General features: G+C 40.6%; 2 protein-coding genes across 5 annotated transcripts in view; both read right to left on the reverse strand.

The window, feature by feature from the left end:
• The window catches only part of syt3 (synaptotagmin III), a 151,814-nt gene extending 150,919 nt beyond the window's left edge, over positions 1–895 (reverse strand). For 2 of the 4 annotated variants that reach the window (XM_051933709.1, XM_051933708.1), the window contains exon 1: positions 698–895. The gene's annotated coding sequence lies outside the window, so the exon portion shown is untranslated. Of the gene's footprint in view, positions 1–407; positions 570–697 lie in introns of those variants that run through there. The other 2 variants (XM_051933707.1, XM_028813622.2) reach the window with 1 other exon arrangement.
• A 15,554-nt stretch (positions 896–16,449) lies between these two features.
• Positions 16,450–25,162, reverse strand: part of LOC114642651 (circularly permutated Ras protein 1-like) — a 334,580-nt gene continuing 325,867 nt past the window's right edge. Inside the window, exons 20-21 of the mRNA XM_051933702.1 lie at positions 23,531–23,572; positions 16,450–16,808 (exon numbers count right to left, since the gene is read on the reverse strand). Coding sequence (XP_051789662.1) covers positions 16,689–16,808; positions 23,531–23,572 — 162 coding nt within the window. The 3' untranslated portion in view covers positions 16,450–16,688. The remainder of the gene's footprint in view (positions 16,809–23,530; positions 23,573–25,162) is intronic.

Raw genomic sequence — 25,162 nt, forward strand, 5'->3', positions numbered from 1 at the left:
AAATTACTAATGAGCTGCTCCGACATTTAAAAAAAAAAAACATTCTCCACTCTCATACGTAATTGTCTCTTTTGTTTCTACAAGCAGGTACGAAAAGCAGACAAGAAAAGCAACCGGTCCCGAGAGCCAAAAAGAGGGGCATGTGCGTGGTCTCGTGCTCTGAAACGCAGGACACAATGTCAGAAGCGTACATATTCAGGGTGAAATCATATGCACATGTCTGATGCATAGACGGATAGATACATAGAAAGATGCTTTTCTTGAAACCCCCGGAATGCTGCCGCTCGGTTTCCACGGTGAGCTTCAGCTACTGCAGACGCCCCTTTTACCACTTCCAGCTAATCGACCTACCATACAACATAGACCCCCTCACCCAAAAAAAAATCTTAAGTCAAATTGAGGCTTACATGGAAGGCGAGAGGAAGAAGTAGAAGTAAAATAAAGAAGAAGCGAGTCCAGCGCTGGCGCCCGCACAAAGCGAGTCTTGTAAATCTCTCCTTTACTATCTTCTGAGCCCCGCCGCTAGTAGGAATGCAGCAAAATCATCTCTCTCTCTCTCCCTCTCTCTCTCTCCTTCTCCCTAGCTCTGTCGAGCTTTTCCTCCTCTCACCTCCCCCCATTCACTCACTCATAAATACTCTATGATTTCTCTCTCGCAGATGCTGTTTTGCTCTCGCTCCCTCTCTCTCATACTTACACAGTCGCTCCTACCAAACCTCTTTCTGTATCCTTCTCAGTGTTGATCGGTTTTCTTTCGTCTCCATTTCTCGCTTCTTTTACGCACAATCACTTTCTTTTTCTCTGTCTCTGGTATTCTATCGAAGGTCATTGTCTACGTTGCGGAGGGTACGGTGCGATGCGGTGCGCTTCAAGCATAACTCAACATCGTGTGAACCCAGTGGATTTCGGTACCAGTTAAATCCACTAGAGGGAAACCACGAGGAGGCGTTCCGACCGAATCGGACTTCGACAGTATTTCAGTAAATGATGGGGAAGATTATAATAAAACGAGAATGAGTAAAGCTAATAAATGTTTTTCAGTTTAATAAGTCTCCCGTGTACGACGGGAACTGTTTCGTCTCAAAAGAATAAATAAATATGTGCACCTGTGTTTATTTTTAAGTATGCTATACGGGCTAGGGCTTTTACTTTGGACAAGTAAAATGTTTGCATATACCATAATAATTAAGCATTTAGGACTGAATCGTAAAGCGTCTAAAAATCGCAGTCATTTTTTGCTGAACGTCTAAAAACATCAATGCTCAATATTTAATTGCTTCATCATTTAAACATATGGACAGAATAAATAACGATGAAAGCTTTTTGGAATATTAAAAACAGTATTTCTGTTAAATCGAGGATGAGCCTAGTCCCATGGCATCTCGCCCTTTGTGTATTAAACTCCTTTGGGTTCTGTCTTAACCCAAGTGAGCCATTTTACAAAGGCCAGCAGCCGCTAAGTCTTCGATGAGCGCACATTAAACGGCTGACCGACTTCGGTAAGGTACAGACATCAGAAATGACAACGAAAGGTTACATGGTGCGAACGACTGGCCCAAATGTGAGAAAAAAGATACAAAGATACGCTGAATTGCAAATGAAAATATGGCTTGATAACGAAATGATCAGATATGGAATGATGGGGAGAGAAGACAGCGTGTGTGTGTGTGTGTGTAAGAGTGAGGGAGAGGGAGAAAGAGAGCTCGCGGCATGACTGACATATAAACGAGAGCAAACGGCAGCCTCTGCTAGCTGTCAGCATGCTAGCCAGGCAGGCTGTGAAGACTCGACTTGACAGAAGACAGGTGGAGAGAGCAGGCGGAGGTACAGGGGAGGGGTGGTTCATGGGGGAGCGGACTGAATGAAATGGGGGAGAAGAAAATGCGGATAGGAGGTGGAGGGATTATGTCTGAACAAGATTCTTCCTGACTTTGTCATCCCTCTGGCCTTTGATTCCATCTGTCAGTTTCCAAAGTGACCATTATAGCACAAGAGGTCTTTCTTTCTTTCTTTCTTTCTTTCTTTCTTTCTTTCTTTCTTTCTTTCTTTCTTTCTTTCTTTCTTTCTTTCTTTCTTTCTTTCTTTCTTACCACATGTACTTCAGAACAGGTAATCCACCTGAAGCTAAGCATGTCCAGGCCCAGTCAGTACAGTACTTGGATGGGAGATCACCTAGGAAAAGCTGTGGTTTGTGTGTAGATCACAATGCCCCAGTGCAGTGATGGGGACACTGTGCCATAAAAATGTTGCTGTCCTTTGAATAAGATGTAAAACTGAGGACTTGACTCTCTGTGCTCATAAAAGATCCCTGGGAATCCTTTGTAATGAGTATGGTGTATCCTAATGTCCTAGCTAAATCCACATTGGCCTGGTCATTCTGGCCCCCTTATCATCCATTCTCTAATTGGTTAACTATCTCTCTCACCACTTCACCACTTTATAACTAACATGTGGTGTGTCTAGTGGCACAAAAATGGCTGCCATTGTATCATCCAAATGGATGCTGCACATTGATGGTGGTAGAATTCGCTTCCCATTCACTATGCAAATCACTATAAATAGTGGTAATAGTGCTATAAAATGTAAAGAATTATTATTATTATCATTTGTCAACAAGGTTGCAGTTTCCTGGCAACAGATTTGCAATGATATAGAACCTTATCTTTCAAGAATTTGTCAAATTCCTTTCAATTTGATTTACTTTTTTGTTTCTGTTACTTATTCTCATTTTGACCATCCCCAAACCCCAGTTTTTCCAAGGTCTGTTTGTTCATCTTCTAGTATATTTTGGAAAATCAAACTCTTCATGACTGCATACATTTTTCATAAAAATTGCAACTTATCAAGGCCTGGTGCCCAATATAACAACAGCAACAGCAATGACATCAATGTTAAGCTCCATGTAAAGTGCTTGAAAATGTAAATATCAATAATGCCATTTATTAATAATCAATCACTCATCGTCTACATAGATTTTAAATATTATTTAGTGTCCCTCTGTAATTCTTCCCAAGGATGTGTGTATGTGTTACTGCATAGCTTCATTGGCAACTATAAATTTGCTCACAATAAACTTATTCAGGGTTAATTACTTCATTACGACCCCAAAGTCTATCTATCTATCTATCTATCTATCTATCTATCTATCTATCTATCTATCTATCTATCTATCTATCTATCTATCTATCTATCTATCTATCTATCTATCTATCTATCTATCTATCTATCTATCTATCTGTTTTTCTTCCATGTCTTCTCAATTATGTCCTGTGCCTTTTTTTTCTTGTATTCTACCTAAGCTTACTGTAATCACATCAGATGATAGATTCATTCTAAAATTTTAATCCTTTCCAACCCTCTTCACTCTCCCTCTCTTACAGTCTTAAACAGTTGCTAATTCCACATTTTTTTTCTAAAAACACATTTCAATCACAATGTTTTTGACTGAATGTGTGAGTGTGATCCACACTGATAATTGCGAGCACCAGTTCAACTTGTTTTTTTTCCTTCAAGTATTTTACCAAATGGAGTACTTACATGCACTTTCATTTTAGAGATAAGAATGCACCTGATGGCTTGGCCTTATAATTTACAAAGATTTTCAGCTAGTTTTCATTCTAGTACAATTTGTTTGATTTTTCCAGCAGCATGAATTTTGAGAGTTGGAAGATAATTTTTCTTGATTTCATTATAATATCCTGAGTACTGTTTTTGGAGATCCAGACTAAAGGGTTCATCTCAGGAAAACAATAGAAGCAGTCTCAATAGAAACTCATTTCAGAGAAGCAAAAATGTGTCAACTAACTTGCAAATACAAACAAGGATTCTTGCACTACTCACCCTCAATGGTGTTGGGTAGGATGACAGTAGAGAACTCACCAGGGAACAAAGAGACCGGGTGGTGGAACACAGAGGTGCAGGGTGTGTTAAAGGCTAAGAAGGAGAAAAAGATGAAATGGTACCAATCAGAAAGGGAGGAAGACAGAGAAATGTATAGGCAGACAAAAAAGGAGGCAAAGAGGGCAGTGGCAAGAGCCAAGCTTTGGAGGAGATGTATGAAATATTGGAGACAAAAGAGGGAGAGAGAATCATTTTTAGAATGGCAAGTAGGAACATAACTGGAAAGGATTTTAGTCGGATAAAGCAGATGAAAGATGAGCAAGGTGCGGTCTTGAGTAAGTATAAAAGGATCAAGAATAAATGGAAGAGGTACTTTGAAAAGCTGTTGAATGAAGAAAATCCAAGGGTAGTACTTGGGAATGGAGTCCTGAATGTCCTGATGAAATACCAGCAAAGGTGCGGAAGAGTTTAGGAGAAGAGTGAGATGTGTTGTGGAATTTAACACAGAAGATCTATGAACAGAACAGAATACCAGTGGAATGGAGGAATGGTGTGAGTGTACCATTTATAAGGAGAAGGGCAATATTCAGGGTTGTGGAAACTATAGAGGGATAAAGCTGATGTCATTGACAATAAAAAAAAATTGGGAAAGAGTTATAGAGAGCTGGCTTTGGGAAGAGGCCACCATTGGGGAAGAGCAGTTTGGTTTTATGCTAGAGAGAAGAAAAACTGATGCCGTCTTTACAATGACACAGCTTATAAAGAAAAACAGAAAAAGAACAGAATGGTTTGCATATGGTGTTTATTGATTGTAGAAAGCTTATGATAGAGTGCCACTTCAAGAGATCTGGATGTGCATGACAGAGAAAGGAGTACCAGAGAAGAATGTGAGGATTGTCCAGGAGATGTATAAAGGAGTGAAGATTCAGACTAAAAGCAGTGATGGTTTAATAGACAAGATCCCAGTTAGAGTAGGTCTGTACCAGTGATCTTCTATTAAGTTCTTACCTCTTTGATATGTTTATGGATGCGTTTAGGATTCAGACGTTAGCCTGCAGGAGAGCTATTGAAAATAGTTGGTACATTTAAATATCTAGGATCAATGGTAGCCCAAGATGGAAAATTAGATGCACAGATAACCAATAGAGTACAGTGTGGATGGTACAATTGAAACAAGGCATCAGGATTATTGTGTGATGGAATATTTATGGTAAAGGTTAAAGGTAAGGTTTTTAAGACAGTGTTAAGACCAACAATGATGTATGGAGCTGAGACATGGGCAGTAAACAGAGCGTGGGAGACTTAGTTAGATGTTTTGAAATCGATATGTGAAGCTACAAAAAAGGACAGAATAAAAAATGAGACAATCAGAGGTACAACAAAAGTGGGAAAGATGTCTAAAAAAAGTAGAAAGGCAGGTTGAAGTGGTCTGGACATGTGACGAGGATAGACAATGAATATGTGGGCAAAAGAGTGATAAGAATTGAAGTTGTGGCACGCGGCTGGGGGTGGCACACCTCCTCCAGACCACAAGGGGGTGACCGCCCTGGTTCTTTTGGGGGCCACGGGTACAGAGCTGGGAAGCTCAACCCTGTAGGGGCCTGTGGTCACCGCCAGGGGGTGCCCCCATGCCTGGAGAACCCTGGACCCCAGCACTTCCGCAACACCAGGAAGTGCTGGGGAGAAGACGAGTGGGGACACCCGGAGTGCTTCCAGGTACGCAGCTGGCACTTCTGCCACACTGGGGTGTGTCGGTGGGAGATTGCTGGAACACACCTGGAGCACATCCGGGTGCTCATAAAAGGGGCCTGGGAGAGAAGCAGGACAAGGTCTCTGGAGGAGACAAGGAGGCGGCAAGAGTGAAAAGGCAGTGTGGTTTGGCCTAGACTTTGGGGGATTTTGGGGTTGTGGTGCACTTAACTTTGTAAATATTAGTGTAAATAAACGTGTGGTGGTGCTTAATAACATGTCTGCCTGTCTGTGTTCGGGGCTAGTTCCACACTGGCGTAGTTGGCAGGATGGTCCACCTGGTACAAGGCGGGGACCCGTTACAAAAAATAATGTTGTGGACAGCCCAGCACAGCAGGGGAGCCCACCCACATGCCGCAGGAGCAGCGTGCCCACCGCCCCGCAAGAGACACTTGCCCCACAAACCGCTAATGGGCCGTGGTCGCAAGGTTCTCTCCTGGTGCGGCAGAAGATCGATGGGCCTAACTGGAGTGCAGCGGGCTCCAAGGAGTATGCAGCCGCTGAAGGCACCCGGGACGGCGCGATGTTGAAGGAGGCCATGCCGAGGCAGCTGCTTCAGATAGATGGGGCCCGACAGGTAAGTTCCCTGCTCGCCGGCAGCCAGCCCTGGGGGGCTGAGCTTGTTTCAAGTTTTTCAGGCAGGGGCTGCCTGGGTCTGCATCGGTGGCAGACACGCACTGATCTGCGGGGCTTTCCAGACGCGGCAGCAACAGCAAGGGCTGCAGAGAGGGAGATGCTGCAGCACAGAAAGACGGCTCGTCACCGCACCAGGAGGAGAAGAGCCAAAATGGCCACGGACCGGAAGTCCCTCCCCATGACAGGCACGGGATTGAACGGTGTGTCTTGTGTGCCCACCGATGATTGGATGGAGGCTGGACCAAGGAATGTCCGTCTCGTGCTGGGGAGAGACCCAATTGAGCTGGAGGGAAAGGCCCACAGGAAGCAGTCGATGTGTGTTCCAGACAGACAGGTAAGCTCACCGTTTGCTGACTTTCTGTCCTTGCCTGGGGCCTTGTGTGCACTGGAGGATTGTCTCCAATCCGCACGGCCGCTGTTACAGGTGCTAAGTACTCTCTGTGCAGAGCTGCAGGAGCTGGAAGGGAAGGCAGTCGCATCTTTGCAGACGCTGCATGCTGTGGCAGAACGACACGATGCTGAATCCTTTGGTCAGAGATGTATGGCGGGGAAGGTGAGTAGAGCCGACCCCGTAGAGCATAAGGGAGATCCCACCAAAGGGGCCCGGGACATTCGTGAACGGAACCGAGTAGGTGGGTCTCCAACAGTAGATGCGGCACTAAGAGTTGTTCACAAGGAGAGGGGAAAGCCAGCGAGAGGGTTGGCAGGACGTGGGCTGATGAGTGCCCTGGGTCCTAGCGCCCTACGCCCCGAGCCTGCAGCAGTCTCACGTCGCTCTGTAGGGACGCAAACCGGACAGGGTCTGTACCTTTCCCATAGGCAGACTCAAACCGTTACAGCGTCCCAGAAAGAAGGGAGGAATCGAAGGGAGAATGCCGGTTCCTCCGACCGTTCTTTTGGGGCCCACGGGTACAGAGCTGGGAAGCTCAACCCTGTAGGGGCCCATGGTCACCGCCAGGGGGCGCCCCCATGCCTGGAGAACCCTGGACCCCAGCACTTCCGCCACACCAGGAAGTGCTGGAGGGAAGACGAGTGGGGACACCCGGAGTGCTTCTGGGCACGCAGCTGGCACTTCCGCCACACTGGGGTGTGTCAGTGGGAGATTGCCGGAACACACCTGGAGCACATCCGGGTGCTCATAAAAGGGGCCGCCTCCCTTCACAGGGAGGCTGGAGTCGGGAGAGAAGCAGGACAAGGTCTCTGGAGGAGACAAGGAGGCGGCCTAAAAAGTGAAAAGGCAGTGTGGTTTGGCCTAGACTTTGGGGCTGTGGTGCACTTAACTTTGTAAATATTAAGTGTAAATAAACATGTGGTGGTGCTTAATAACATGTCTGCCTGTCTGTGTTCGGGGCTAGTTCCACAAAGTGCAGATGAAGAGAAAGTGAGGGAGGCCAAAGCAGAGATGAATGGAAGTCAAACAATATCTACAGGAAAAGAATGTGACTGAGGAAGAGCTGCAAGACTAAGAAAGTTTATTAAGCACATCAATCCCAACATAGAAGTGGGAGATGAAGAGGAAGAAGAAGAAGAAGACATAAATCAGCCACAACATTAAAACAACCTACCTAATACTGTGCCACAAAAACAGCTCTGACCCATCAAGACATGGACTTCACAAGACCTCTGAATGTGTCTTGTGGTAAATGGCCTCAAGACATTAGCAGAAGAACCTTTCAGTCCTGAAGTAGAGAGGTGGGGCCAGACTTCTTTTTTCCAGTACATTCCGCAAATGCTCTGTTGGACTGAGATCTCAGGAATTTGTAGGCCAAGTCAACACGTTGAACACAATCATGTTTCTCAAACCATTCGTAAACAATTTTTGCATCGTGGCAGGGTGCATTATCTTGATGAAAGAGGCCGCTGCCATCAAGCAATACCATTGGTATGACAAGGGTGGACCTGGTCTGCAACAATCTTTAGGTGGTGGTATGTGTCAAAGTAACATCCACATGAATGCCAGGACCGAAGGTTTTCCAGCAGAACATGGCAGAGTATCACATTGCCTACATCGAGATTGCCTTCTTCCTGTAGTTCATCCATCTTCCATCTCTTCCAAAAGTAAACAACACACATGCATCTGTCCAGTCGTATCATCTAAAAGAAAATGTGATCCATCAGACCAGGGCACCTTCTTCTATTGCTCCATGGTCCAGTTCTGATGCTCATGTGCTCACTGCAGACACTTTCAATGATGTACAGGGGTCACCATGGCCACTCTGACTGGTCTGCAGCTATGCAGCCCCATACGCAGCAAGCTGCAATGTACTGTTCTGTCTCCTTTTTGTCATAGTCAGCATTTGTATTTTCAGTAATTTGTGCTACAGTAGCTCTTCTGAGGAATAGGACCAGATGGGCTAGCCTTCACTCCCCACATGCATCAGTCAGCCATTGGCATCTATGATCTTGTCTGCAATTTACCAATTGTCCTTCTTTGGTCCATTTTTGGTAGGTACTATCCACTGCATACCAGGAGCATCCCACAAAACCTGTTGTTTTGGAGATGCTCTGACCCATTCCACTAGTCAGCACAATCTGTCCCCTTATCAAAGTCGCTCAGATTCTTAACACTTGCCCATTTTTGCTTCTTCCAACACATTACCTTCAAGAACTAACTATTTACTTGCTGCCTAATATATCCCAATCCTTTGAAGGTGCAATTGGCATTAGATAATTCATTTTATTCACTTCACCTGTTAGTGGTTTTGATGTTGTGGCTGATCGGCATAGTTAGTGATTAACACATTTCCAAAAATAACTCCTTTCCTCTGCTATATACTTTTCACCTTATAAAGTCTTCTCCAAGCACTACTATTGACATCATTGATTGATGATGCAGAGTTGTGAATTGCTGTACTTGCTGACACGTACATGTACTCACAGTCTTTCATTAAGTGTGAAGAAGAAGATCATAGACAAATATGAAAAACTGTTGGTGACCCGGTTATTTTAGTTACAGGCTGCAACAACCAACTGCAGGATACCATATTAACATGGAGCAGCAGCACTGTTCAGTAATGTTATAAAGAGCCACAATTGAGAACTACCTAAACATATTATGGGCTTGAGTAATACTGATGGCTTTGCCAGTATATTAGCCACCTCCCTCACCTTTGTACAGTGCATCATTTGTTACAAGCCATGAGTGAATATAATTATTAATGAAACAGAATTGGAGAGAAAAAAGGAGAAAGATGTGGGGCCTGAAGCTAAGGTAAGGCTTATGACAACTGGCAAATATTGCCTCTCGAAAATGTAAAACTCCATCCATGATGGCCTCCATGAGCAGAGAAGCAAACAGGAAATACTGTACATTATTACCTCAAGAAAAATAGTTACAAGTGCCTGTAAAGTAGACCCTTGAAATATATGAGGCATGTTTTTCTTAAAATGAAACTTTTGCTCGCTCAAAGTGAACATATTCAGTACATTTTAAGGCTTTTGCTTTCACATTTGGACCCATGCTCCATTAGCTTCATTTTAAAATGCAAGTACAGACTAGGTAGTTTTTTTTTAATTTACAAAAAATGCTTAACTTTAGGATAAATTAATATATACAATAATTACTCAGAAACAGCTTCAACTTGAAAAACACCAAACTTACCTTTTAACAAATGGAACCAGATATTCTTTAGTTCGATGGTGCTCCCTTCACAGGACCTCTCCAGTGGGCTACTGAAGTGAAAAGTCAGATCTCCACAATGAGTCTACTACAGAAAGCAATTGTCCTAGCCGAGATAGCCAAAGCAGAATTCAGCCAATTCAATGTACTGATTAGATGTCTGTCTAACAGTCTGCAGAGGACTCATTCTATTTGAGTCCTTCTATAAAAGGTGGAACTAAAGTCAAATAAGCAATCTAGAGTACTGCAGTATAGAATAGAGAGTAAAGAAAATATTCTAATTTTGAGCAACCTATCGTTTGTTAAACCCAAGTCACTCAATGGAATGCCTCCAAAAATTTCTAGTGAAACTTGTGAGGCTTTTGCTATATTTTTGTAATCACAAAATGAATGTCTTTAGAAATAATATAGTACATCCCCCCAATGCTGATACTATTAAATCCCTGTATTCCATTTTAAGCAAATTAAATTCTTTCACCAGGATAGATCTACCCGATCTATATAGAATAATTTCTCAGCAGAGACTCTCCTCCTGCATCATTGACCCAATACCCACAAGTTTTTTCAAAGAAGTATCCAGCGTGCTAATTGATAGTGTGCTTGACATAGTAAATTCATCATTAGCTATGGAGGTCTTCGCAGACTGTCTTAAGACTGCTGTTGTTAATCCCCTGCTGAAGAAAAATAATCTCGACTCCTCTGTTTTTGACAATGTTAGACCTATTTTTAACCTGCTTTTTTAAGTAAAATCCTATAAATGCCATCATTACGCAGCTAAATGCTCACTTGAATAAACATTCTATTCTTGACAAGTTTCAGTCAGGTTTTAGAACAAATCACAGTACAGAAACTGCACTCGTTAAAAGTAGTAAATTACTTGTGGGTTAATGCAGATCACTACTTACTCTCATCCTCTTAGATCTGACTGCAGCATTTGATACCATTGATCATAATATATGACCTTAGTCAGTGGGTGGGCCTCTCTGGCAGTGTCTTAAATTGGTTTGAGTCTTACTTAACAGGTAGAATATTCTTTGTTAGTTGTGGTAATTATACATTGAAGACACATGATATTCTATATGGTGTTCCACAAGGATCTATTCTGTGTCCACTGCTCTTTTCGATCTATATACTTCCATTAGGTCAGATTATCTCAAGGCATAATGTGAGCTACCACAGCTATGCTGATGACACACATCTGTATTTATCAATAGTGCCCAATGACCCCGGCTCTCTTGGTTCACTGACCCATTGTCTTATTTGTGTTTCTGAATGGATGAGTAGTAATTTTCTCAAACTAAATAAGAAGAAAACAGAAATCTTAGTGATTGGCAAAAATGGATATAGTGAGGACATTAGAAATAAACTTGATCCATTAGGTTTAAAAGTCAAGAGAGAGGTAAAGAATTTAGAGGTAATTATTGAATCTAACCAGAATGTTTGAATACATCATATATTAATCAGATTACCAGGAGAGCATTTTTTCACTTAAGAAATATAGCAAAAGGTAGATCCCTTATAACTTTGCAAGATGCCGAAAAATTTTGTTGCTTTTGTTTTTTGTCAATTAGATTACTGTAACGCACTCGTTTGAGGACTACCCAAAAAAGACATCAATTGGTTGCAACTACTGCAGAATGCAGCTGCCAGTATCTTAACTAGGAAAAGAAAATCCGAGCACACCTCTCCAGCTTTGATGTCACTATATTGGTTACCCGTGCCCTTTAGAATTTACTTTAAAATACTGCTTATTGTTTAGAAAGCCTTAAATAATCTCGCTCCATCCTATATTTCGGAATGCCTTTTACCTTACACTTCAAATCGTAACCTTAGATCTTCAAATGAGTGTCTGCTTATAATTCCAAGAGCTAAACTTAAAAGAAGTGGTAAGGCAGCCTTCTGCTGTTATGCACCTAAAATCTGGACTAGCTTACCGATAGAAATTTGCCAGGCTAATACAGCTGAGCACTTTAAAAAAATGCCAAAAACTCATTATTTTAACATGGCTTTTTTATAGCTTCATTTTAGTGTAACCCTGATATTCTGTATATGCATTTCATTATCATTTTTATCATGGCTCTATAATCCATACTAACCCTTACTTACTCTGCTGTTCTTTTACTGGTTTTCTGTGATGGCGATCTGCGCCACAACCACTTGTGTAAGGCACCATGTACTCACTACATTGATGGAGTGAAGGCCAGATGTCCACATGACCATCATCATCTAATTCTTCCATGTGAAGCATGAAAACCATGAGGACTGATTGAGATCATTTATGTTAGGCAGAATAACAAGTAGGGGCTGGGCAGTCTCGTGGTCTCAGAACCCCTGCAGATGCCAATGTGCGCACAGTGCAAAATACTGACTCTGCAACTTAGTTATTCAATCAAAGAAGCAAAAAGTAGTGGCCTAACCGGATGGGATCAAACTGCACCAAATTTGAACACTATTAGCCTTTATTTCTCACCTTCTGTAAAATGCAATATTTTTGACGTAGAAACTGCCTCCTTACCCTATCTCAATATAGTGAAACTAGTATCAAATCAATCATTTAAATTATTGGGTTTAAACATCATATTGGGGTACTACTTTTGTATGCTCATGTGTTGTTAAATTGGGAGGGGAGCTATTACTTGTTTAGTAATGAAAAAATTACAAGATGAACCTTTACATACCTTAAATAATCTGTTAAGCAGTCCATGCATCTATTTATTAAACGCACTATCAAGTTGGAACCTATTGTATGGATTGTATGCATTATGTGGAGAGTCAATCCATGACAGGACACACTCACTTATAGAAGGCCAATTTAGTATTGCTAGTTAACTTAAAATGGGAAGAAATTCAGAGTACAGTAATCCCTCGCTATATCGCGCTTCGCCTTTCGCTGCTTCACTCCATCGCGGATTTTATATGTAAGCATATTTAAATATATATCGCGGATTTTTCGCTGCTTCGCGGGTTTCTGCGGACAATGGGTCTTTTAATTTCTGGTACATGCTTCCTCAGTTGGTTTGCCCAGTTGATTTCATACAAGGAACGCTATTGGCAGATGGCTGAGAAGCTACCCAGCTTACATTTCTCTTTCTCTTGCGCTGACTTTCTCTGATCCTGACGTAGGGGGATTGAGCAGGGGGGCTGTTCGCACACCTAGACGATACGGACGCTAGTCTAAAAATGCTGAAAGATTATCTTCACGTTGCTATCTTTTGTGCAGCTGCTTCCTGAAACGACATGCTGCACCGTGCTTCGCATGCTTAAAAGCTCGAAGGGCACGTATTGATTTTTGCTTGCTTGTTTTTCTCTGTCTCTCTTTCTGTGCTCTTGACGGAGGGGGTGTGAGCTGCCGCCTTCAACAGCTTTGTGCCGCGGTACTTCGCATACTCAAAAGCCAAACAGCCCTATTGATTTTCCTCTGCCTTTATGACAGTCTCTGCTCCTGACTCCTTTGAAGAGGAAGATATGTTTGCATTCTTTTAATTGTGAGACAGAACTGTCATCTCTGTCTTGTCATGGAGCACAGTTTAAACTTTTGAAAAAGAGACAAATGTTTGTTTGCAGTGTTTGAATAACGTTCCTGTCTCTCTACAACCTCCTGTGTTTCTGCGCAAATCTGTGACCCAAGCATGACAATATAAAAATAACCATATAAACATATGGTTTCTACTTCACGGATTTTCTTATTTCGCGGGTGGCTCTGGAACGCAACCCCTGCGATGGAGGAGGGATTACTGTACCTGAAAACACACAAACACACATGCACACACAGACGGTGAAACCTCCACACATACAATAACTGGGCAAGGACTCCAATTCGGTTTGATGTAGAAATGCAACTAACTGCAGCACTGTTTCACCTAGTAATCTGCTAGAATTAAGTGTAAATTATTTCAATGACATAAAGCACTTACTGAACTCTGTCATATCCTGGCTTTAGTCATTGGTCACCTACTGTTGATTCTGAGCACATTGGGGCCCTTTCACCAAAATCAATCAATTGTATGTATTTTGTTTGCATATTATGCAGTCACTGTAGAGATCACTCAGTATAAAATGCTCCTATAGCTCCCTTATAAAGTTTGCTGTATAGATCTAGCATACAGTAATACACAATTCATTTACTAAGAGCAGCATATTAATCCACTTTAATCTAAGAATATATCTTGTAAAGGGTGCATAATCCATACTGTTGGTAGCAACATAATAATTGTTTATTTTTGCCAAATGTTGCTTCCTTGATATGAATAGAAGAATGCCTGAATGTCATAGTTTATCTGGCAATTGATACTGATGACGTATACATAACATTAAAACCATCTGCCTAATATTGTGTAGGTCCTTCTTGTTCCACCAAAACTGCTCTGATCCACTGAGGCATGGACTCCACAAGAACTCTGAAGGTGGCTTGTGGTATCTGGCACCAAGACATTAGCAGCAGATCCTTCAAGTACTCTACCTTGCAAAGTGGGGCTTCCATAAATTGGACTTAATTTTCCAGCACATACCACAGATGCTTGTTTATATTCAGATCTGGGGAATTTGGAGTCTATATCAGCACCCTTAACTCTGTCATGTTTCTCAAGCAGTTCCTGAATATCTTTTTCAGTGTGGTAGGACACATGAATGCTTAATGAGGCCATAGTCATCAGAGAATTTTGTTGCCATGAAGGGGTGGACGTGGTCTGCAACTATCTTTAGGTTGATGGTACATCTCAAAGTAAACTCCCCATGAATGCCAGGACCCAAGATTTCCCAGGAGAACATTGCCCGGAGCATCACACTGCCTCTGTTGGGTTGCCTTCTTCCTATAGTTCATCCTGCTACCATCTCTTCCCCAGGTAAACAACACACGCACACATCTGGCCGTCCACATGATCTAAAAGTAAGTATGATTTATCCGACCAAACCACATTTTTCCATTGCACCGTGGTGCAGTTCTGACACTCATGTGCCCATTAAAGCGGAGTGGTGGCTCTGAGGCTAAGGATCTGTGCTGGTATCCAGAAGGTTGCGGGTTTGAATCCCCATCACTGCCAAAAGAGATCCTACTCTGCTGGGCCCTTGAGCAAGACCCTTAACCTGTAATTGCTCCAGGGGCGCTGTACAATGGCTGACCCTGCACTTTGACCCCAAGGGGTATGCAAAAACTAACAAATTCCTAATACAAGAAATTGTATAAAGCAAAATAAAGAAAAAAAAAAAAGCCATATTCATTAGTGAACTGGAGTCAACATGGGCATTGTGACCTGGCTGTGACTATGCAGCACCATACGCAGCAAGGTGTGATGTAATACCTTTTTTCTCATGGCTAGCATTAGGTTTTTCAAGAATTTCTGCTACAGTACCTCTTCTGAGGGATCAGATGGGCTAACCTTTTGTCCCCACATGCATGCCATTAGTGCCTATGACTCTGTTGCCAGTGCACCGGCTGTCCTTCTTTGGACCACTTATGGTAGGTACTAACCACTGCATTATCGGTAACAGCCCACAAGACCTGCCATTTTGGAGATACTCTGACACAGTCCTCTAGCCATCACAATCTGGCTCTTGTCATAGTTCCTCAGATCCTTTACGCTGGCCTGTTTTTCCAGCTTCTAACACATCACCTTCAAGAAGTGACTGCTCACTTGCTATCTAATATATCCCAGCCCTTAAGGGGTGCCATTGTAACAAAATAATGAAAGTTCATCACTTCACCTGTTAGTGGTTTTAATGTCGTGGCTGATGTGTATATTTCTCCATGTCAGCATAGTATCCATCTGGACTTCATAGAAGGCATTGCTACACAGAGCTGGGAAAGTCCTGGAGTGGTTCCAGGAATATGACAATGCATTCTTGTTAATGCAGCGGCCTCTATATAGTCACTAGATCTCAATCCACTTTATTTCTGCAAAACTATATGACATATTGGAATCAACAGCATGCGGGGGGGTGGGGGGGCAACATGTCTTGGCCATACTTTAAACACTGCACGAAAATGGATTATAAGGTCATAGAAAAGCACTATAGCTGCAGTGATCAGTTCATTCATTCACTTTTTAGCTATTTCTGTTCTTGAGTGAGGTCATGTAGAGTTACAGTCTTTTCTGACTGGCCATGGACAGAGCATTAGTCAGTCTCCAAGCTCGCTTGCTTTCATTTACAGCTGAGTGTTGCCAGTTGATTTGACAGCATATCTTCGGAGTGTGGGAGGAAATCATAGTCTCTAGAGAAATGTCACTTGTATTGTTAAAACGACTGTTAGCTCAACAGCTTGTGTCTCTGGCACACACTGTCATAGCTCCTGTAAGCTGTTAACATAAAAAAACTAACTCTGCACTGTAACCAGTTAAGCTTCCTAAAAAATCCAGTCCCCATTTGAAAATTAGTGTTTCTAAACAGGAGTTATGCAATTTTAGTAAAATTTCCTAGTGATAAGCAGCTGCCTTTTAAAGGTTGTAATTCAGATAGGAGTTAATGTGTATTTATAATGCATTGACATCTGCTCTCTATTTGTATAAGAAATGTTTGGGACATCCTAGACCCTATTTCATCATTCAAACTATGAAAAACTGTAATGCAAAATTAAGATTGAAAGAAAGTTAAAAAAGGTGACTCAAGGACACAGAGACACAATTTTATTGACAGTAACCTAAAACAACACATAAATAGGACACTGACTCAAACTGCACTTCAGAAGTAGCTGAGTGCAATCCGAAAGTTATTTCTGAAAAAGTACATACTGTTTGACAAACAGAGAAAGTATTTGTTGAGTATTCTGTTATTTTCAAAGATTAAATTAGGAAAGTTCAGGATATTGTAGATAGACAAACTGAAAAAGTAACCTTCAAGATATGACTGCTTAGCTCTTTGTTTGGGGATTAAAAAGATTAGCCTTCTCCACTTCATTCCTCTTCTTCATCATTTTCTTCTTTGCATTCTTCAGTTGAAACATGAGACTGGCAATCTCATCAGTGAAGGACTGCAAGAACAGAACATATTCAAACTGTACTCTGGTATTGTAAAAATACAGCTGTTCCTAAATCTAATGCAGAGTAAAAATCTAAATCTATGATATTCTTTCTCTTGCCTGTTCTTCACATTACAAAGCTGTCTAATGCTAACAAGAAAGGTAATAGTTTAACCTTTAAAAAATAAATAAATAAAGTTTCTGTATACAACATCAATTGGATACCTTAAACTGGCCTGGTGTTGGTGAGTGGGAGTGAATGCATGACTTGCACAAGTGCATTCCGGGTTGGTTATTGTCCTGTGCCTAATGCTGCAATGATAAACTGAAGTTCCTTGGAGATTAAATTAAGCAGGTTTAACAAATATATAGATGGACTGATAAGTAAACAAATAAATAAGTAGATAACAGCCAAAATGCTTTCATGTTTGTGAATTTGTACTCATTTGATGTATTGCACTATTAGAAATGTGCACATTTTCAAAAGCAAACCTGTCAAAATAGTGAATTACAGTTCACGTAACCAGCTCAGACTGATGCTATCAGAAAAATGCTAATTGAGGTCTTGAAAGCAATGTCAGACAGGCAAATGAAAATGGGTAGAGGTGGCTCATTTTTATACAGTATATACAGTATTTTGGGCGAAATAAAATGGAACCTATACAAGGGTAAAGCATATTGTGTTTACAGATTGAGCCCTAGATTATTCATGAAGAGACCATGTGGGTATCCTCACAGGTGGTGCAGTGATAGTGCTGCTGCTTTGCAGTAAGGAGATTGTGGGTTTGCTTCCCGGGTCCTCCCTGTATGGAGAGTGCTTTGAGTAGTGAGAAAAGCGCTATATAAATGTAAAGAATTATTATGATACTGGAAACACAGAGAATGAGTATAAGTGACTGCACTTTAATTAAGACTCAAGGATCAAATTCATTTTACACCTTTTCTGATCGGGGATTTGCAAAAGTGGTCCTTGATTGTAAAGTATGGATTTGCCCACATGAAGCAATTTAGAATTGGAAGGGCAGTAAGCCTGTTTCTCTCACTGTGTACTCTGTTGGATAAAGATGTTAATTACCCCAACTATTCTCTTAAATAGCAGAGAGTTCTCTGTTTATTTGTATTGTTGTTGACTACTGTTGATTGTCAAAATTTGCAGATGACTTTTTCGCAGGAAATTTGAAGAGCTTGCCAGTGACCTTGTTAGATGAAGTTTTCTCTGAAAATTCACTGAGCCAGCTTAGACAAATGTTTTTCCCCAGTGTCCCATAATGCTTTACAAGGCCAGTGTTACATCATAAACCTGTAGTAGCCATGTTGGATGGGGTTACCGCTACTCTATCTGCATTACAATTTGCATCACAAATTAATAGAACATTTAATGCATGCATACTGCAGCATACTTCACCTTACACATATGCTTTGCGGATGCGTAAATACTTTATGGCATTACACTGTGGCCTTGTAGGGGGAATCACTGAGCCTGAAACTCCAGACACAACTACACATTTCTATAAACAAGCTTTGCTTTCCTTTCTTTTTCTCCTCTACTTCTCCCAGACAAAGTGAAGGGCTCCCTTTTTAAACCTGACCCAGGAGTACTGCCGGTGCCCAATTCATTGTCTCCAGGTAGCACTTTCTGGTCAGGTGGAACCCCCTGGAACCCGGGAATTCATCTCCCAGTAGTTCCATATGGCAACTCCAACAAAACCCAACAGGGTAGCGCTATGGAACCATAAGTCCTATGCTGCTCTGCAGGCTTCCATAAGGGGCTCACCACAAGGGATGCTGCCATGCAGTATTTGCTGGAATGACCTGTACATGGCAGGAAGTCTCCCATTGTCTCAAATTTCTAGCCCCCCAACCAGGAAAAGAACTGCTAACCACCGTGGTAGGGATGCTTCTCCAGCCCACTTGTCCATCCTCTCTGCTGGCCTCCAGGCTGGGTAAGCACTTCCCATCCATTGCTACTGGAACCTACCACAAGCTGGAACCACTAGCTGCCACAATGCCCCACAATGCCTGCTTCCTGGCCTGGATGGGGAATATTACACATCCTTTCCTAGCCATCCTTTATACTGGCCTCCCAGTCAGGTAAGGGAATAAGGTCCATCCTGGCTGGGATGCTGGTCCATCCATAACAACAAATATGAGTAATGTTACTACCTAATTGGTACTCCAGACTGATTTGCACCCGCATGTGTTTAAAAAAAAAAACTTCCAGTATTTTAATTTAAGCGGTACATTAACTGATCATAATGAGAATATTATGAAAATACTTTACTTTTCTGTATAGATTAATTGTGCTGTAGGATTAAGCATGTTATAATACTTGCTGTGTAGCACAGATTGGGCAGTGAGAAGGACAGCTCCCAAAGTATATAACACTGATCCTTTGCACCACAGGCTAGTGGATGTGAGGTATTTGTAGTGATAGGAGCTTGGGAGATGCAAAGATTGATAAATGACACAGAGTATTATGTACTCAGTAGTTTTTTTTTCTAAGGGAGGCATGATGGCACAGTGGTTAGCACTGCTGCCTCACAGCTAAGGTCACGCTTTTGTTCACAATAATAAGTCTAACATAGTTTACAGGGACACTCAGGGACACTTTAAATACCACTGCACTATTATAATCCACTCAAAACTAATTCAGTTTCTCCACTCATATTAACTTCAATGCATTTTGCAGAGTACGCCGAAATTCCTGAGTATTTCCGCTATTTTGCTGAGCTTGAGGATAAGCAAATTCAGTGGGGTTTGCCCATCACTCTTCTTGACTTCTTCTTCTCCTGTCTTTCTGGATGAATATATATCTCACATTCATGTCAGAAAAAGGAAAGTAATAGTTTTCCATGAATTAATCAAGATTTTAGGAGGTAACTATAGAGAGTGCTATGAGAACATGCATGTTTAACTGAGTGCTGCAAACAATACTTAAATCATATTATAGTACATTTGAATAGAATACTGTATGTGGTGCATGTAGGTAGTCACAGGGAAAACAAAAAAGAGCAAATATTTGGAATAAAAAGATGCCCACAGATGGAAGCAAAGGAGGAAAAAAGACTTGAGGGGAATGCAGTTGGAGCTTAACTGCCAGAGGTCAACTGACTTCAAGGTTACTCTTTGCAATTTTTTTTTCCTTTGGGTACCATATGACATGATGACATGATAGAGATAGAATAGGTTTAGATAAAATAATATAATTTTACAATGAAAGAAATGGCACAGGTCTTAAAATGTAGTTATAATAGGTGAAACATTTCTTCATTCATTTACTAGTTATTTTTTGCAAAGTGCTTCAATTAATATAAACTAATGCTTTTTTTTCACAATCTTAAAATGCAGCATAATGTTACCAGGCCCAAATATATTTAAACTAACAGTGAATTCTGATATATTTAAATATTTGTCATTGTAACTGCTTTATGGCACGTTATAAAGATTAAATAGAAATGATGAGATGAAAAAAATACAACCTAAATAAAAGGAAGCTTGCCCTGGCACATACTGTGTGGTGATGCTGACATGTCCTAGTTCTGGGAGAAACTGGACACAAGACAGGAATTAGCCCTGGACAAAGTTCCAGTCTATAATGGCACACAACCTAAATTATAAACTGCCCATGTTGTGCTTTAATGACCTGGATTCATTTTATGGCTCAATTTCGCACATTTAGCTCTCTTCATATATTGTTTTACAGGGAGCTTTCTCAAGGATCTATATGAACTCATGAAAAATAGTGTTGCTCTATCCAAACAATAAACTATCACCAATTTCTCAGACCCAAGTCCCAGCCTTTACTGTAAGATGGAGCACTGCAGTTTGCAAACAAGTATTATTTCATTTTTGGTAACTCCATAATGAAAGACAGCATAATAAGGGCATGGAGCCAATCTTAACAGCCTAGGCTGTATTGCAGGATCCAGCATAACACTATACAGGATGCCATTCCACTGCAAGGCACATTCATACCCACTCAATTCAGAGTCACAAATCCAACTAACCTAAACATTGCTTAGATGTTAGAAAGAAAACTACATGAACATGTAGATGTTACACAGACAATGCATGAACTAGGATTTTAATTCAAGCCTCTAGACAGCACCACATGGCACAAATGGGGATTTTACATTGGAAATTATTCATTCTGTCACCAACATTCCAAACCTGCAATTATAGTATGTGGTGACTTCAACCATGTAACTTTAGAAGGAGATGTGACAAATTTCTATCAGTTTGGACATGTTCCACTTAAGGAAATAACAAACTGAACCTGCTGTATTCAAAAGTTAAATATGCCTTTAAATGTAAACTACTGGCACCTTTAGGCAAGTCTCACTACAACCTTACTATCTTATTACCAGCTAGAAACTTATTTTCAGGCGGCATCCTGTTACCACCAGAATAGTGAGAAAATGGAGCATAGAGGCTGAAATGGCTCTGAAGTGCCTTGAGCATAGAACATGCACTATATAAAAAGAATGTATTATTATTGAATGACTGCTTCAAAGTGACAGACTGGGAAATGACGTGTCACATGGGGACAATATTAAGACACTCAGTCAGTGTATCACAGACTATATTAACGTCTGTGTTGACACAGTGGTACCCAAAAAGACAATGTGTCGTTTTCCAAACAACAAACCATGGATTACCAGCTAGCTAAAGGTTTTCTGAAAGAGACATGGGATCATGAACTAGATGGGAATGTGGACAAAGCTAATGCCCTGAACCAATTTTTTAAATAGAGTTTCCCTCCTACTGCCACCTTCCTCCAATAACCAGTCTTCCAACACCATCCATAATACATCAACAACTCCTACCACATCAAGTGAAATGGCTATGACAAGTCCACCTCTGAACATCCATATGGGCTGTCCATAACTGAAGACCAAGTAAGGAGATAACAGAGGAAGCTACACACAGGAAAAGCTGCAGGACCAGAAGGAGTCAGTCCTCAAGTTCTTGAGGACTGTGTTAACCACATTTGTGGTGTCCTCTGTCTCTCTTCAGTCTGTCCCTAAGGCTTTAGAAAGTGCTGCTGCTCTGGAAAACATTCTTCATTGTTCCTGTTCCAGAGAAGGCAGGTGTCCCTTCACCTAATGACTACAGACCAGTCGCACTTACGTCTCACATCATAAAGACCTTTGAGAGAATGGTCCCGGAGTATATGAGTCCTCTTGCGGTAGACTACTTGGATCCACTGCACTTTACCTACTGGACAATGATTGGAATGGAGGATGCAAGTATCTATCTGCTCCACAAGGCTCACTTTGAAACCCCTAGAGTTAGTAGCCTAGGAGAGAATTAAAATAAAACTGATTGCCATTATGAAGAATGCTGCACATCTTCTCTGACACACTAACACTGAGTACATTCAGCCAAAGGATTATTCAGCACACAGGTGTCAAGGAATGCTACTGGGCCTCCTTTATACCAAAAGCAATACATTTGCATAATGCCTTACTGTGACAGCCAAGTCAGAAGTTTTCTTTCTTTTTAATTTTCTTGCTTTATAGTCATTCTGATGTGTGCTCAGACCAAAGTGTGTGTATGTATTTATTTATTTACTTTTCTATCTATCTATCTATCTATCTATCTATCTATCTATCTATCTATCTATCTATCTATCTATCTATCTATCTATCTATCTATCTATCTATCTATCTATCTATCTATCTATCTATCTATCTATCTATCTATCTATCTATCTAGTACCAGATTAATTTATGTTGAAAGAGAAACTTGAGCATCTGTGTTGGTGACTGCATACTCAATCTATTTCCAGCTGGATTTTCTCCTGGTTTTCTTGTATATTCCAAAGATGAGGTAAACTGGCAAATCTAAATTGACTCAATAGGGCAGACTATGGGTGTCTGTATATGACTAGGCCTATTTGGGCTCTGCCTTCACTAATGATGTAGAATGATGAAAAATTTTTTTGGAGGCCACAAATGAGATCACTAGAAAGACTAACAATCTAATAGATTAAAGCTATTACTGTTTTACACAGAACTTTGTGTACATGAACTACCTATAGTCTTATTCTGCCTACCACTGGCAAAATGTACCCAACACTATAGCTCTGCCACTGAACTCAAGCCTTGTCATTCATGGTAAAAGCACTGTCCATACATGTGGATTTTGATGTATATTATTCTTGAGCCATTAGCTTCTGATCTATCACTATTCAAAATATTTATTTTAGATGGTTTCAGTAAAATCTTTCTAAAAAAAAAAAACAAATTCCTTAAAACAGCCAGTTTAATCATGCAAATGTAAACAAATTAATATAACTTCTAGAGACACAATACAATCTTGATATTGGAAAGTTTGGTAGAATTGTACATATATAAACATAATAAAAGAGTCTCTTAATCTAGGAAAGTGGTACAGTAAGTGATTTGGTAACCTCTTCAAAATGTCTTTTCTTATTTTCAGCGGGGATAAAAATTCAGGAACAAGTGAAAAAAGACGAAGAAGGGATTCTTAAGAGACATGTAAAAATCATACATGAACAGTAGGTCTGTCTCATCATCTAGGCTGCATTAGGATCCCATTATCATTTACAAATTGCATGGCCTGGAGCATATTGTGATAACAAGGGACTCTATACTTTAATTGAGGTGCTCATCAGTATTACCATAAAGTAAAATTGAGCAAAAACACTTCGGTTTCTTACCTTAAGGCTCTTCCCTAAGTCTGTAGACTAATAAAACTTATTTCCTTACCTTTAACTTGGATTCTTTTCCAGGTATTGTTCTTTGATTTGGCTGAAAAAATAAACAATATCTAATTTAATATAAGAATGAGAGAAATTGGAGTAGAGAAAAGACTCTGGGGTAAACTAATACAGCTAGATAAAGAGAAAAGCAGCAGATTGAGAAGTCCACAGAGATTTTCAATGAGAAAGAAAAAGAGAGACAGACACAGAGAGACTAACAACAGATTCGGAGAGAGCCGCAGCATCATAGTTTGTCTATATACAGATATAAAGAAGGAATGTCTGGATGAGAAAGACTGTGTGAGAGAAGAAGAGATTAAAGTGAGAATTAGCCCATCATCTGTCTGATGAGATTACACTGAACTTAATTAATACAGGAGGGGGTGAAAAAAGTGGTAGGAGGTGAACAGAAGCAGTGAGCGATGAGGCTTAAAAGGATATTAAGAAATGAACTGAAAGCTAACAAAAAGGAAACTCAAATAAATTAAAGCATTCCAGCAGATGAATGTGAGACTATACTGCGACTTCTTCAAAAACAGATACTTAATATTAAATGTCATAGAAGCCACTGACATCTGATAATGAGAAAGATAAGTGACAGTGGAATGTTACACTTACTTGAAAACAGTGGCACCAGAATGGGCTCTACTCTAAGATGGTCAAAACTAATAGCTTTGCACAAATTTGGATATATTGTTGAAGGCATCTATTCATAATCAAACTGACACAAGCAAGTTCATGGTTGCTGATAGCTGGAGCTTTTTGGCTAGAAATACCCCTTAACCATTATTTTGGATCAGGATGGCTAACATCAATACGGGGAATGTAACACACATAAACTAAATTATGTAGTGCTATAGGGTGCATTTTTTCATGGGAGCACATGAATACCAAAATCATTTATACCAAAATTATTTATTTTTATCTTCAGTCCTGATGGACCCCTGTGGCTAACGAGTGTTATTCTAACCACTTCTACAATCTGAAATATTTGTATTTTTGCCAGAAGTTGAAATACCTAACATTTCCTTTACCATTTCCTGTTTAATTCACTTTTACTATAGAACTTCCTCACTTAATTGTATACAAATTCTGACAACACTGAATGCTAAAGGGGAGCAATTACTTCAGTTGCATATTGAATTGTCTTCTCATTTGTAAGAAATGTTTCTTAATAAACAGACAGGTGAAAGTGGCAGTGAAGTAATTGCTCCCCTTTAGCAGTCAATGTTCTTTGCACCTGGGTTGACATTGCTAATCATTTCTAATCATTATTTAAACAAAATGAATGGAGTAAACTCTACAGATAAGGGTACATAAAAAAAAAAACAGATAAACAAAAAAAATGTAAAGCTATGACAAAAAATACAGATGTTTATAAATTTCCCAGATATTTAGCACAGGCATTGCCAAAACTATACTCCCTTGAAAGTTAAGGTGGGAGCTTGAGGTCATAGGTGCAGTGTATTGCAGTGAAAAATAGTGCTTTTTGTAGTTTATTAAATAAGACTTGCAATACTTAATTTGTGGGATATGTTAATATTGGAATATACACTCACTGGACAAATTATTAGGAACACCTATAGACTTGCTTATTCATGCAATCCATGTCTATTCAACCAATCATGTGGCAGTAGTA

Source organism: Erpetoichthys calabaricus, chromosome 11 (genome assembly GCF_900747795.2).
Source record: "Erpetoichthys calabaricus chromosome 11, fErpCal1.3, whole genome shotgun sequence".
Taxonomy (NCBI): Eukaryota; Metazoa; Chordata; class Cladistia; order Polypteriformes; family Polypteridae; genus Erpetoichthys; species Erpetoichthys calabaricus.